Source organism: Macrobrachium nipponense, chromosome 16 (assembly GCF_015104395.2).
Source record: "Macrobrachium nipponense isolate FS-2020 chromosome 16, ASM1510439v2, whole genome shotgun sequence".
Lineage (NCBI taxonomy): Eukaryota > Metazoa > Arthropoda > Malacostraca > Decapoda > Palaemonidae > Macrobrachium > Macrobrachium nipponense.
In genome coordinates this window covers 55799117-55814482 of record NC_087209.1, presented here as the reverse complement: position 1 = coordinate 55814482, position 15366 = coordinate 55799117, and the positions used below count along the sequence as shown (strand labels likewise).

The window sequence follows — 15366 nt, the reverse complement described above, 5'->3', positions numbered from 1 at the left end:
TGTTGTCTTAAGTTCACGTTCGCTGCTTTCTCGTTGCTCAGAAGTCGGTGATGTACCTGCTTTAGTTGGTTTTTCACTGGTTGGCTTTACTGACATTAGTTTTGTTATCTTCTCTTAGATCAGAGTATTAGTATGTCTGACTCTAGTGCTTCCAGTCTTTGCTATTGTAGCGAAGGCTGCAAGACTAGACTGACCAAGTTTTGCTGTGATGCACACACGAGATGCAGTAAGTGCAGAAGTCAGGTGTGTACAAGAGAGCTTACATGAGATGAGTTTAAGAGTGGGATGATAGTGGGTGGAAGTTTTTAGAGTTTCACCTAAATAGGCCGGAGAAAAATATTATCAGGAAGGCATCCGCTAGAGCCGAAAGTAGGGCCTCCCTTAGTAGGGACTCTTCCCCTAGGTCTAAGACAGACTTCAGTTTGCCTCTTGCATCTACTCCTGGAAATAATCTTTCACCTATCCTCAGCTCTCCTTCTCTCCCTCCTCCCACTCCAGTGCTCAGCTCCCAGGCTTCCAAACCCGATGCCATTGCCAGTCTCGAGTCTAGGATTAACAACAAATTTGATGCTAAGTTTAATCTAGTTTTAGGTTCTGTTGCAGAGTTGTGGGCATCCCTTAGGGGCCTCATGGACAAGGAGGAAAAAGTGAGCAGTGATGAAGTGCAAAGTGAAGTGTCAGTGGAGGACACGATTGCCCATCCCACTGGCTCTGTTAGATGAATGTCACTGTCTCCTGCTCCCCTGCTACTGTGAGAAGACATACCAGAGGTCCAAGGAAGACTGATGGGGTTTGCCCATGGGCTACCGCCCCCTCTGTCAGTCCTGTTTGTTGAGTCCCAGGATACGACCGATTGCCGTTGAAAAGGTATGTCAGTGGATGTGCGCCGCTTGTCATCAAGTTCCAACTCGGAGTCTGATCTCAAGCGTCGTAGATGCTACGGCAATGCCTCTAGGCCTTTGAAGAGGCATGTGTGGGATTTAGCTCCGAGTCCCCAGTGCCAATCAAGTGGCATAAGGACTCATACGATGCCCTTCCTTTGTGTAGCTTCAGGGTTGACCCTTTAGTGTTTGCACCTGTGCAGTTACCTTTGCACCCATGGGATTCTCCTGTACTGCCATCTCCCAGGGACTCAAAATGTCAGGAGTTCCGGGTTAAACACTCGTCACCTGAATGGCTGGATGGGCACGCTCCCACTCCCAAGAGCCCAGTCTCAGGCGCGCTCCCATCTTCAGCAACAGTTCGCCCACCACTGGTTACCGCACCATCAGTTCTCGTTCCCGCTTTGACTGCTATCACTTCCACATTGCCTGCTCCTACTCCTCTGGCGGGAGTTTCCCCTAAGATGACAGCCGGCAATCTTTCACCAGTTTCTTCAGTGGACAAGGAAGATAGCGGTCAATTTTCAGCCCAGTTGACTGCATACAAGGTCTTGGTTCGCTTCCTTTTGGAGAATTATCCAAGGTTCTTCACTGCTCCTCTCCTGGCATCTCCTGTCTCTTCATTCCTGATGTCGAAGAGTCGTGGGAACTCTCTCTTCTTCCCAAAATGGTTCTGTCCACCTCCTCCAGGAAGGTGCTGAAGGTGGTCAAGGAGTGACTTTTGATGAAGAGGGAACAAGGGAAAGCAACATTCGTTCATCCTCCCCCTCACCTTATCATGGAGTACCATAGGCCTTACGACACAGGAAAAAGCCCCTCCCCGGGAGTCACTGCCTCATCACGACAGGTTTTCTCAAGTCTCATCGACTTATCGCGCTATGCAAACTTCACCTCGGCTAAAGCCGTCTTCTCTTCGGCAGAGCTGGATCACCTCGTCAAGAGCCTGTTCAAGGTGTTTGAGGTGTTCACCTTTCTCAACTGGATGGTGGGGACTCTTGCTGAGAACATTGAGAACACCACAGAGACGGTTGACTCTGTTTCAACAGCCCCTCTGTGTGTGCTTTCGTGCACGGATAAGGCTGTCCGTGATGACACAGCGGAGCTTGTGTCTCTCTTCACCTTTGGACTGCTGAAGTATTCTTTTGCGTCAAAGGGACTTACGGCCTTGCAGAAGGCAGCTTTGCTTTTCGCTCCTCTGGACCCCTCTCATCTTTTCCTGCAAGCCATAGTAGAGCAGATAGCTGCAGGCCTGCAGAAGTCATCGATTCAGGATCTGACTCAATCGTCTCATTCCAAATCTTCTTCGTCTGTGCCTTTCGTCCCAGGTTTGTCTCCCCGCTCCAACAGCACCCTTTTAGCGCAAGAGACCCCAGTCTCATTATAGACCTCACTCTAACCTGCGCTTCCATCAGAAGTCCATCAAGAAGCACTCCATCACCAAGTCTCAACTGAAGTGAACAAGAAGTCCTTCATGCCCCAGTCAGAGCCAGGCTCCTCAAGCTTAAAGGTGGGCTTGCAGAGGAGCAGAGCCATGGATTGTCAGGGTATTAAAGGAAGGTTAATCCATCCTTTTCTCAGAGGCCCCTCCTTTAGTCTCATCGCCCATCGCATTGACGGTGTACTCAAAAGGATCAGAAAGACTCTCGGCCCTTTCGAAGGAAATGTCATCCCCTCTTCGAAAGCAGTCCATAGAAGTAGCAGAGGTCCATTCCCAAGGATTTTACAATCGCCTGTTTGTAGTTCCCAAAACATCAGGGGCCTGAAAACCGGTACTAGATGTAAGCGCTCTCAATCACTTTGTAGTAAAGACCAAGTTTATGATGGAAACAAGCCAGTCAGTCGTGTCATCCATTCATCCGGGAAATTGGATGATCACCCTAGACATGCACGATTCTTATCTATGTATTCCAGTTCATCCAGCATCAAGGGAAGGTCTTCCAGTTTCATTCCCTATGTTTTGGTCTCTCTCCTCTCACCAAATGGCTTCACCTGATAGGCATTAGCATCTGTTTTTATTTAGACAACTGGCTTCTTCGCTCGCCATTGAAGGAACAGTGCATGAAGGACCTTCCAACAACGTTTCGTCTCTCAAGAGTTGGAAATCCTGCTAAATTTCCAAAAGTCCCAGTTGGTTCCATCTCAGGAGATTCTTTATTTGGGGATGATTCTCAGCTCTCAGACTTCTTGGGCTTTTCCATCCCCAAAGAGAATTGCAGGTTACATTCAGTCAATCTCCAATTCCTCGCTCTCTCCGTCATGCTCAGCTCTTCAGTGGATGAGTCTGCTAGGAACGCTTTATTCCATCGAGACCTTTGTTCCTTTGGGCAGGTTACATACGAGAAATCTTCAGTTCTTCCTCAAAGCCAACTGGGACAGGAAGACTTAACTGGACTCTGTGATATTTCATATCACACAGGAGATAAAATCTGATCTCAAAATGGTGGCTACCAGAAAGAAGGTATTCACAGGGAAGATCCCTTCTTCCCCCCAAACCCAACCTGGACTTTAACTTTAACGCTTCGGATCTGGGCGGGGAGCTTTCCTAGGGTCTTGGGAGGTATCTGGGACCTGGTCTCCAGAGAAGATGAAGCTGCACATCAATGTCAAGGAGTTGAAGGCCATTCACTTGGGCCTACGTCACTTCTCGTTCGTGTGTGCAACAAGACTGGTTGTACATGTGGACAACACCACGGCCTAGTCCTACATCAAGAAACAAGGAGGCACGCAGGCCTTTTCCCTCTGTCAGACGACACAAGAGCTTCTCCTGTGGGCTCATCTACATCAAGTAACACTCATCACCCACTTCATTCAGGGGAAATTAAATGTTCTGGCAGACAAGTTAGGTGCTTCTCACCGAATGGACTCGGGATGACAGGATCTGCTCCAACCTGTGGAGATTGCGGGGCAGACCACTAATAGACTTGTTCGCAATATCAAGGAACAACTGGCTTCCTCTCTTTGTTTCCCCAGGCCCCAGACACTTGAGCATGGGCGACGGACACGCTGCTGATGAACTGGTCGGGATTGGATCTTTGCATATTCCATCCCTTCAGCCTAGTCAGGAAAGTTCTGAACAAGTTCATGTCTCACAGCAATGTCTCCATGACTCTGGTAGCCCTGTTGTGGCCCATGAAGGAATGGTTCCCCGGACCTTTTACGTATACTGGTGGACTTCCCACAACTGCTCCCCCAAAGACCATGGCTGCTCAGACAACCGCACTTCAGAAGGTACCAAAGGGTTGTCTACACTCACTCTGACAGGCTTCAAACTGTCTGGAAACTCGTCAGAGCAAAGGGATTTTCAAGAGCAGCTACAGATACTATTGCAAGGTGCAGAAACCAGTCTACTAGTAACATCTACCAGTCAAAGTGGGCAGTCTTCCGTAGATGGTGCTTCAGACATCTCATCTTGTCTTCTGAGACGTCTGTATTAAAAAATTATAATTTTTTCCTTCTTATTTACTGAACTGTACTTCATTACAAGTTTAGTTAACTCTATGGTTGTCACATTCGGTATATTATGATGATACATAAGAGAATATTTAATCACTGTTGATGTTTCATCTCTAATCACTAGAAATATTTGAAATCTAAATTACATGTGTAAGCAACACAAGGTTATACTCTCCTCCCTAGCCAGTCAAGTAAGGTCTTATCCCCAGCTTCTCTCTCTCTCTCTTCTCTCTCCTCTCTCTCTCTCTCTTCTCTCTCTCTCTCTCTCTCTCTCTCTCTCTCTCTCTCTCTCTCTCTCTCTCTCTCTCTCTCTCTGAAGTGTTGTGGTAGACAACCTAAAATCTCTCCTCAGAATAGTAACAAAATTCTAATACAAGCAGAACCCTGAGAAGAATATGACTTTTATAGATGGTGCTGATACTATTGAGGTGGAACTTCATTTCAATTTGAATTGCTCAAGGAGCATTGTTTATTCTTCTCAGCTAATGGACTACACAACTGAAAAGTTACAAGAAGAGCTTAAAGTAGAAGGTGTAATAAAGGTTAAAAGAAGGAAAAAGTAAGTTAACGTTAGCGGACACCTGGACCCATTTTAACATTTGCTATATTGAAACTTCCCAAAGTTCTTTAGGTTGCCTGGTACTCATTCAGAGTGAGGCAGTATAAACTTAGACTAAGATGTTGTCACTGCCAAGAATTTGACCATGTTTTAGCATCCTGTATATGCAAAGCACAAGGGATAGAATCCTTATGTGTTAATTGTGGCAATGGTGAGTATGGGCCATGTACAAAAGATTCTGTCTGTATTCATTACAGAGGTAAACACCCATCTTTGTCAAATAGATAGCAAGATATTCAAGCTGTAGAGGTTTTGGACCGAGTAAGGTTTGCCATAGCAAGATCATGAGTATTGGAAAAGTATATTAGACCCAATGTATCCTTTTCAAGTGTTATAGCTAGCTGTAGTTCTCAGTTTAGAAAATCATGGAAGGCAAAGAATCAAGAAAATTTATCTCATAGCATCCTGAATGATAACGATAACAAAAACAAAGAACTGAGTAATAAATCTCTTTTAGAAGCACCCCATGTGAATTGTAATCTCTGTGTTGACTCCACCTCCATTGCCTGACCTTATTAATGACTATTTACCAAAAGTTAAGAAATCGAAGACCAGCACCGAAGACTTTCATAAAAAGGTGTTTGTGCCTCGCTTTAGTGTAGGAGCTAGGGAAGTTCTGTTGGAATTTTAAGAGCCAGTAATTTTGTTTGTTTAGACAGTTTCTACTATCAATAGTGAATATAAAAAAAATTGGTCACATGGTCTGACCAGTGTCATTTTTGAGAAATGTACGCCATCTTGATTTTTCCTGGAATTATTTTCTTGAAAATGATTATGCTTGTAATATCAGGGTTTGGCATGTTATGTCATCTGTTTTCCTGTATGCTGAGTTCAGTAAAAACTTAAAAGAACTCTAAAATTAATAGCAATGGTTTTTTTGACATTCTACACATCAGCAGAGATTGAAAATGTTCCTGTTCAAAGAAAACAACATGCGGAGAGAAAAAAATAAGTTGAAAATATGAATTTTCAGACAAAGAGTTATATACTAACTGATCTTTGTGATGGATTTATGAAACAGAGTCCTACACTTACAATATCAAACAAAGAAATCAAGTCCGTATTCATTGAAGTGTATGGTGATAATGTATGTTTTGCATACCCAGCTTGTCTATGCATCGAACATTGACTATGGTTTGGTTGTAGATAAAGTTCAATCTTGTGATGCTATTAAAAACTGTGCTACCATTCTCCATGAAGAGGCTAAAACTATGGCTTCAAATTTGCATCTCAAAAATTTTGTGATGCAAATGACCTAACAAGAGCTGAAATCAAGTATGAACAATGTCTGCAAAAGCAGTGGGACAAGTTCCTACAGGCATTAGCACCATCTTCCATTAAATCAGCAACTACTCAACTTAGATATGATGCATTGTTTCAGGTTGCTTATTTCATAATTCACAATGGCTTGAACAAAACACGGCATGTTGCCAATGCTCAGCCATCAAGGATTTTGCTGCAGCTATGATGATGTCTTACGCCAAGACCAGATGCTAGCAGATAGAACCATCATCATGGCAGAAGGACACCATGTCCCAATACCACCTTAAATTAAACCTGAGATCCTTGTGTGTAGTGCTATGGACAATTTTGATAGAGAAGAAGATACAAAGTCAGGTATGCATGGAACACATGGTTTTGTTCCAAGATCGTCAAGTAGAGGATATTAGATGAAACCGATCATCCAGAAAACTATGCAAGTATGTTTGGTATTGATGGTACATCACATACTCTCAATAAAGAAATCAAAGCTCAGAAGCTTTTGTGCCACCACAAGCCTAAACGTAGATGCACACTTTCAAGTAAGATTTTGCCAAGCAGTGATTTAAGTAAACTAACTGAAATAAGAAAAGTAGGAAGAGATTTGAATCTTGTATGGTTTCTCTTACAATTTCTTAAAAATTCAAATGTACCTCAGCTCGAATTCCCTAATGAAGTAGAAATGCCATCAAGAAAAGCTTTTGAGTGCATTGGCTAGCCATCCATCTTATCGGGCATTTACTGGATTTACTTCAATCCTGCCATATTCTGCAACACAGTATGATTCAATTTATACATCAATGGTAAACTTCTAAGATATGCTGCATCAGTTAAATCTTCAAGAGGGTTTTTTGTGGTGTGATGAGGGAGTATATCACATAGCTAAAGAAATACAGCTTAATTACCTAGAAAAGTTTTCCAACATATTTCTTGGTCTTTGAGAATTTCACCTGCAAAAAGTGGTGCTGTCATGGATTGGACTTATGAAATTATTGTCAAGACTAAGACAATGGGCCCACATTCAGCAGAGTGCTTTAAATGGCAACCATTATGCTCGGACAGTCAGAGTAATTGGAATGTTGTGTGAAGTCAAGCAAACACTTCAGTGGAGAGCATTCCTGGATCAGTTTAATAAAGCAAAGTACTCTGCATTGTTTTCTGTCATCAAATGTGTGTAGTTATCAGTGAATGTAGAACAATGTTTATCAGAAGAAAATAAAATTGCTCAACAACAACTTGAGTGACATCCAAACATATTTTGAGGAATTCAGAGAATGCGGTGTGAAGGAGAGTGAGGTGTTCTGTCACTGGGACCAGTTTGTGTCTACACTTGTACCACTTCTTACAGACCTATTTGTAGGTGACAGAGAAAATAACTGGGATTTGCATGTATGCAGCATAGGGAGTGTTTACCACTGTTCTTTTCCTTCGACAGAACAAATTATGATCGTTGGTGTACATGTACTTTATATTATGATGATTGCTTGAAACTTGGTGAGGATCACCCACTGATATATGACTTTAAAAATGGTCATTTTACAGTTCAGCATTCCAGCAAAAGATTCAGCAGTGTTGCATTGGGTAAAACATTAAAACAACAATACAATAAACCAGCAAAGGGATCTGGAGGAATAACTGGATTTACAAGACAAATAGATGCCGGGACAAAGCATGACCTAATCAGTCATAAAAAAGGCAGCCTGACCAATTTCTTGAGAGCAGTTTGTGGTCTGGATAAAGATGATGATCTTGCTCTCTATCATGAGTTCTCCAGGTCACTAACAATTCAAGACCAAGAGTGTGTTATGTTACTCTTTTGTGCTTGAGAGAGGAACTCCCTTTTTGAGGACTGAAAGTTGTGGCATATCTAATCTCATAACTAGGGCGAAAATGGATCTACAAGTATGTGAGTATATACTTCATGTCCACGGAAAAGGTAAGACTGCTTACCAAACTTTTGGCAAGGAAAGGCGACGAAAAAATCAAAGAGCATTATAGATCCTATTCACAAAATGTTCCCTAATAAACAGAAAGTAAAATCTGCCATTGAGTCTGCACTGAAGGAAACAAGTGATACGTTATGATGGATAGAAATAGCACGATCCAGAGGTTTCAGTGCAGAAACATAACTGAGGTAGGAACTCACATCCACATCTGATTTATTTTGGTATTGTTTTTGATATGTATGGAGAGAAAAGTCTAAAGCACTGGAAATGGCTTAGGAGGAAAAAAGTTTATCTTATTGTTGTAACACCTAACAGTCAAAGTACACCTCTTCTTGTTAATATGGAAACTTTTTGGGCCTCAAGCCAGAACAAAAAGCTTTTCCAAGGACTGTTTGTAGATTGGCTTGTAAGCAAGGAAACCACAAAAAAACCTTGTTTGTATTTGGGAGGAGGCCAGAAAGTGACACCAAAGATATGCATGAAATTGACAAAGGATTCTGCAACTTGGATACCCTCACTCCAATGTGAGTGTGAGGAAGCTGATTATAGGATTATGAAACACAAAAACTGTGTGCCAACAGACTTCGTTGAAAGAGTCATGATTGCTTCAGCTGATACGGACGTTATGATCTCTGCATTATACCACTTTAAAATGAGTTATCAGAAAGGTGGCCTGAAGGAACTGAGGATTATTAAAGACACTTGTTCATCTGTCAAATATATACCACATCACAAAATGATTGAAAACATGGATGACCTACTTGTAAACATTCTACCTGCAGTGCACAGTCTAACAGGTTTTGATACAGTAGGCAAGATAGGGACAAAGCTCATTGCACGCAAAACTGCTCTACACTTGTGGGAACTTTTGGAGTATTTGGGGGCAGCTGCTCTTGATGAAGAGATTATACAAAATTCAGAACAATTTATTGTCATGGTACTTGGTTCATCAAAGTTATACTGTGATGGTGTATAATTTGAACAATACCATAAGGCAAAGAATCTCAGCTTTTCTAAACTTTGTCTCCTATCGTCAACAATGATATTTCAGAGCAAGCATGCATACCTTCAGTGCTACATGTGGATGAATGTGCTGGAGAATCAGTCATCACCGGACCCTCTGAAATATGGGTGTACAGAAAAAGATGAAATTTTTAGCCTATCATAACAACAGAACTTTTGCAACCTCCTGAATTTGTATCACCTTGCACCTGTTGCAGAGTTGCTAAAATCCATTTTTGTCCATTTTGCAAGTGTAAAGGAGTGAATTTATGATTAAATGTGAAAATACTGTACAACACAACATTATTAAATAGCATTTTATGTTTCATTGGTTCTTAACCCTTAAACGCCGAAGGGGTATATTAAAAATCGTCTTCCGTGTGCTGAGGCGGTCTCGGAGTGAGCGCGGAAGCGGAAAAAAATATATATATTTTTTAAATCACAGCGCACTTAGTTTTCAAGATTAAGAGTTCATTTTTGGCTCCTTTTTTTGTCATTGCCTGAAGTTTAGTATGCAACCATCAGAAATAAAAAAAACTATCATTATCATATATAAATAATGCGATATATGATAGCGCGAAAACAAAATTTCATATATAATTGTATTCAAATTGCGCTATGCGCAAAACAGTTAAAGGTAACGAGTTAATTTTGTTGTTGTTGTAATGTACACTAAATTGTGATCATTTTGGTATATAAGACATTGTAAAACGATAAAAGCAACACAGAGAAAATATTATCACAAAATAATGCATGAATTCGTAATGCGCGGACGTAAACAAATATTTTTTCAAAAATTCACCATAAATCTAATTATTGTCCTAGAGACTTCCAATTTCTTTCAGAATGAAGACAAATGATTGAATATTACTATACTGTAAGAGTATTAGCTTACAATTGTAGTTTTCGACCATATCTGACGAGTTAAAGTTGACCGAATGTCAAATTTTTTTATATATTTTTTTTTATATGCAATTATTTTAAAAATTAGGAAAACTACAACCTTCAAATATTGTTTGTTTTATTCTACATGAAATTGCACATATTTTCATATATAAAACTCTATGAAATGCCTAATATGAAACGGAGCAAATATTCCGAGAATGCGACGTGCGCATTTCGGAGATTTGTGGCGGAGAATCCGCGCGCGGAGGGAAGGAAAGTTTTTTTTTTTTTTTTTTTAATTCACCATAAATCTAAATATTGTGCTAGAGACTTCGAATTTGTTTCAAGATGAAGATAAATGACTGAATATTACTAGAATGTAAGAGTTTTAGCTTACAATTGCATTTTCGACCATTTCGGTAGAGGCAAAGTTGACCGAACGTGGTTTTTTTTTCTATCGTGATTTATATGCAAATATTTCGAAAATGAGAAAAGCTACAACCTTCAATTATATTTTGTTGTATTTTACATGAAATTGCGGCAACATTTTCATATATAAAACTTATTGTAACGGCTAATTTAAAATGGGCGCACATTTTCATATAATAAAACTTTGTTATGTAACGGCTAATTTAAAATGGGGCAAACATTACCACAATCGCACGTATGATTTTTTCGGAAGAGTTACCGCGCGGACGTAAAGAAAATGTTATTTTTTTAATCAATTCTTCATAAATTGAAATATTGTGCTAGAGACTTCCAATTTGTTGCAAAATGAAGGTAAATGATTGAATATTACTAAAATATTAGAGTTTTAGCTTACAATTGCGTTTTTCTACCATTTCGGTAGAGTCAAAGTTGACCAAAGGTTGAAATTTTGGCACTTATCGTTATTTATATGAAAATATCTCAAAACTGATAAAAGCTACAATCATGAGTATTTTTTTGTAGTATTCTACATAAAAATGCGCACATTTTCATATATAATACTCCATGTAATGGCTAATTTAAAATGGTACAAAAATTATGTCAAAGTGACAAAATAATTTCCGAGATGTGTCACTGATACTTTTTAGTGCGGCAAGAAAGAAATTTGCGCTTGCGCGCCTGCGTAACGATTGTAAACAAAACAACACCTTGATCCGTGAACTCCAAGCATCCCCCAAGGCACGTGATTCAAGAGTTTTTGGCTGGTACGCCTATAAGTATTTTTCCGCGAATTTTTAAAAAAACTTTTGTATGTCGACGTAAAATACGTCCTGTCGGCACCCGAGAGACAAAAGATGTCGACGTAAAATACGTCCACTCGGCTCTTAAGGGTTAAAATAGAAAACAGAAACATTTATATACATATAGGCACTAAAAACTACATAAAAGTATTTGCTATAAATTTCAAGAGTTTTTATCCTTTTATTGAACTTGGCATACGGGAAAACATACAAAATAACATGCCACACCTGATATTACAAGCATATAAATTTTAAAAAGATTTCTTTGAAAAACAAAGACGGCAGTAATTTCTCAAAAATGACCACTGGTCAGACCATGTGACCAATTTTATTATTTATTCACTATTGAATGTAAGAACTGTCTATACAAAAAAAAATTCTGGTTCTCAAAATTCCAACAGAACTTCCCTAGCTGCTGTACTACTTGAGGTGGTGCCTGCACTTGTGGGTGCTCATGCCTCACTTGAGTCAACACAGCACCTGTCGGTGCTTGTGCCCCTCCTGAGGCAGCACCGGCACTGCTGGTGCTTTTACCTCTTTTGAAGTCCTTTGATCACGTCCCAGAGTCTTGAGAATTTTTCATTTGTCTCCTTGATTTTTTACGAGTTTTTTCCAATTGTTTCTGAGAGGGATTATGCTGTTTGGAAGGCATTTTCTGCTATGTGGTACACTGCAGGTAGGCTTAGGTCAGCAGGCCCCTTTGGAGGCAGATTGTAAGGGTCATCGGCGTAGATTACCACAGAGCAGGTCCTTAGCCACTTAGTGATGTGATATTTTCTTGTGAGAGGACAGGTTTTTCGTGGATCGCTCCTTGAGAATACTCTCTGGTATCAAGATCTTTGCATTTCGTATATGCAACATTAATTTCCTCATCGGAGAAGACATCACTGACAGATTGTATAGTGGACTCGACGTCAGAACGGTTCGATTGGTATTGTATAAAGTAAAGACAGATGTTCGCGAGTACGGAACGTGTGTGTGGGGGACAGGCACCGGTAGGTGCCAGGATAGGGTCACTTGCGCAATGGTTGGAGGTTGGTCGGATGACATTTTTGTGGTAAAGGAGGGGTCAAGCACTAACACATACACTCCATTCTTTTACTCATTTCCCAGGACCAATAGGCCTCGAGTAGCAGTGATTTGAAAGATTTCTAAGGCACTGATTGGATCAGAAAGAATATTAGTATATCTGCAATTGCACAACACTCTGGCTTACACGCCGGGTATTACGTGGAGTCGCTATTAATGCATTGCTTACTATAAGAGGTATAATCACCAAGGGCAAAAACCCTTCTTTTCTGTAAAGAAACGCGAGAGGCACCTCCAACACATACATCCACCCCCACACACGAGCTATAGTTTTTGTCCATATTACACCCAGATATACTAGTACCTAGTTACTACAATACAAAAAGATGCAATTATAGTAGGAAAATATGAAAAAATGAATAACAAATTTGTATCATGAGTTTTATAAAAAAAAAAAGAAAAAAAAAGTGGTACACAGCATTGAGCATGATCATTTTATTAAAAGTTACAGTAATATAATTTGATATGTGGAAAAACATAAAACAAAGTAAAAGCTTCAAATGTGTAATAGGCTGTATGTGTATACAGTAGAGTGTTTCTTATAACTGTATTATTTGTTTTTTCTGTCTCTTGCATTTTGCATGATTATTTAATTATAAGTTACAATACAGAACAGTAACATCCTTTAGTAAAATGTGAAAATTGTAAAACAGAAACACCTCTTTAAGTCTCACACATGCATAGCCTTCTCCACTCATCCTGCATGGCATTCCCACCCTCCTCCCAGCTGGAGAAACTCCTTCCTTGGCTAGCCACCCCCCCCCAATGACCCTTGCTCTGTGTGCTAATTCCTGTGAACAGCATTACTAATGCTTCTCTCTCCTAGGCCTCCCGCACCTCCCAAAACTCCTTCTCAGACTTTTTATGAGTACATTTCTTTAGACCCGCACAGCGTTGCCAACCGTCGGAGAGCATTTTTTTCAATTTTTATGAAATTTATATACAAGTAATATATCATATTTGTATCTTTGGTCCCCGGGATTTCAGATAGTTTCAATTTTTATATGTAACTTACCAAGTAATTACCTGTAGGCAAAAGCTCACAGGTAATTACTTGGTAAGTATGTGTAAATTTAATTTTATTATAAAAATGTCATTTCCAAATAAGGTGATCCTGGATAATCAAGGGATTACTGCAATAATAAGTTGATTGACTCAGTTGTCTGGCATTTTCCAGACTGGTGTGAAATGGTTTGTTTACTTTTAACAGGTGTCAGGATACAGGCACAAAGAAAGATATTAGTATGTACAAAAATGAAGATGCCTTTTAAAGTTTCTTTAAGTTGATTAATACAAACTTGTTACTGTACTATGAATGTCATCTTCCCAAATCATAAAGTGATATTTTTGTACCCACCTTTTAGCAGTGATTCATGAGTTATGAGAGACTAGGTTTATTCTATGACACACTGCTTACAGATTTAGGTTTAAAATTGAGATTCAGAGCATGGTCTGTCTGCTTAGCCAAAAGTCTGTTACTAATGTTTAAAAGTAATGTTAGCCTCAAGAAGGATAGAGTTACATGTTTTTGTATTGTATTGGTTAGAAATTTTTGTGTTGGCATACTTTGTGCTTGCATAGGCTGCCTGTATACAGCCTCTTGCCATAAAATGTGTGATTAGCACAAGGTTTAGCCCGTTGATGCTTTCCTCGTTCTCTCTCTTTCTCACTTTATGTCCAGAAGCAAAGGCATATATGAAACTAGTTTGTATTCTGTGAATTGTTGATTAGCAAATAAATTCAAATGTATTTCTTATAATATACACATTAATGCTTACAGGAAAAATATATGCAAGCTCGGTATCAAGAAGAGCTCCAAGAGATCAGCAAGGTACTTGAACAGCAGCAAAAGCTCAGAAATAGTGTTTTAAGTTGCCCACAAATTAAGTGTGCTGAGGATCTTAAACAGAACCTGCTCTTTATCCAGGCCAATGAAGGAGACATAAAACTTGCTAATGATAAAGCTAAAGAAGTATTCTCAAGCATTTCTCAGATAAGGATTCCAGGCCCAACAGAATTACTTTCTAAGGGGATTATTGAGTAATTTGTAAATTTCATTTCTGGTCGTGAGTGAGTTTTAGGACAGGGAATGAACATTACTAGGAAAATTATTGAATTTAGAAGAAACTCTAAGAAACAGATGTCAAACACATTAAATTTGCTGATAGTGATTTTAAATGCTGCTCATATTAATTCAGCCTACTTAGAAAAAGTATTTTAGTAAAAGTTGCAAAGCAGTAAACTTTCAATTGTTATTTATCGAGATGTAACAACAAGATAACTGTATTTTTTTCTATCATTGTCTGTATATACATGATGTATTAGGAAGGAAAATAAATTTGTGATCTTTATTGTGTAGTGAAAATTTCAATGTAACTGGTTACTATTTGTATGTATCATTTTTTCTTCTTTTCATGATGTTAATCCTATTGTCTTATTGGGAGCTGGTTGATCAGATTGTATTCTGATGTCTTTGTGCTACTCTTTCTTAGTAAGATGTTAACTTGGCAGTTAGTGTTTTAATCATTATTCTTTTATTATGCTGTGAAGTGTGTTCTCTTTGATTTGTATCACCCATATCTTTTATAGTGTGTACAACTTGAAAAAAATATTACTGATTTTTGTATAGTTTTGTTGCTGAGTATGAATGAACTAAAGACAGGAGTGCTCTTTCTCCTGCCTACAGTGATCACCACGGTCTTTCTATTCATCCTTGACATACAGATATGGCAACACTGTGAATTGAAAAGTTCTCCATTTCTCGTAAGTCTTTTAGAATGTAAACATGCACATAATATGTACTACTAACTGTTTTTGTAGTGCCTAGGTATTATTATCAAATTTGTTAGCTAGTGCATCCCTCAAGGTGGGATTTCTGGATTACCCTAGGCTACAAAACTATGTCGTGTTTAAATCTTTCCATTACATTTTTTAAATTACAATGATTAAGAATTTTGTTATTTAACATTATTAATCAGTTTTTTTTTCACTATTACGTAGAG

The 15366-nt window shown here is 39.3% G+C and overlaps 1 protein-coding gene across 1 annotated transcript in view; it reads left to right on the top strand.

Moving 5' to 3' along the window:
• LOC135195703 (protein MIS12 homolog) overlaps nt 1-15056 on the top strand; it is a gene marked incomplete at its 5' end in the record, with an annotated part of 42920 nt that extends 27864 nt beyond the window's left edge. The window contains 1 exon segment of the mRNA XM_064222102.1: nt 14145-15056. Within this exon segment, the coding sequence (XP_064078172.1) occupies nt 14145-14408 (264 nt within the window).
• Nucleotides 15057-15366: the final 310 nt, after the last annotated feature.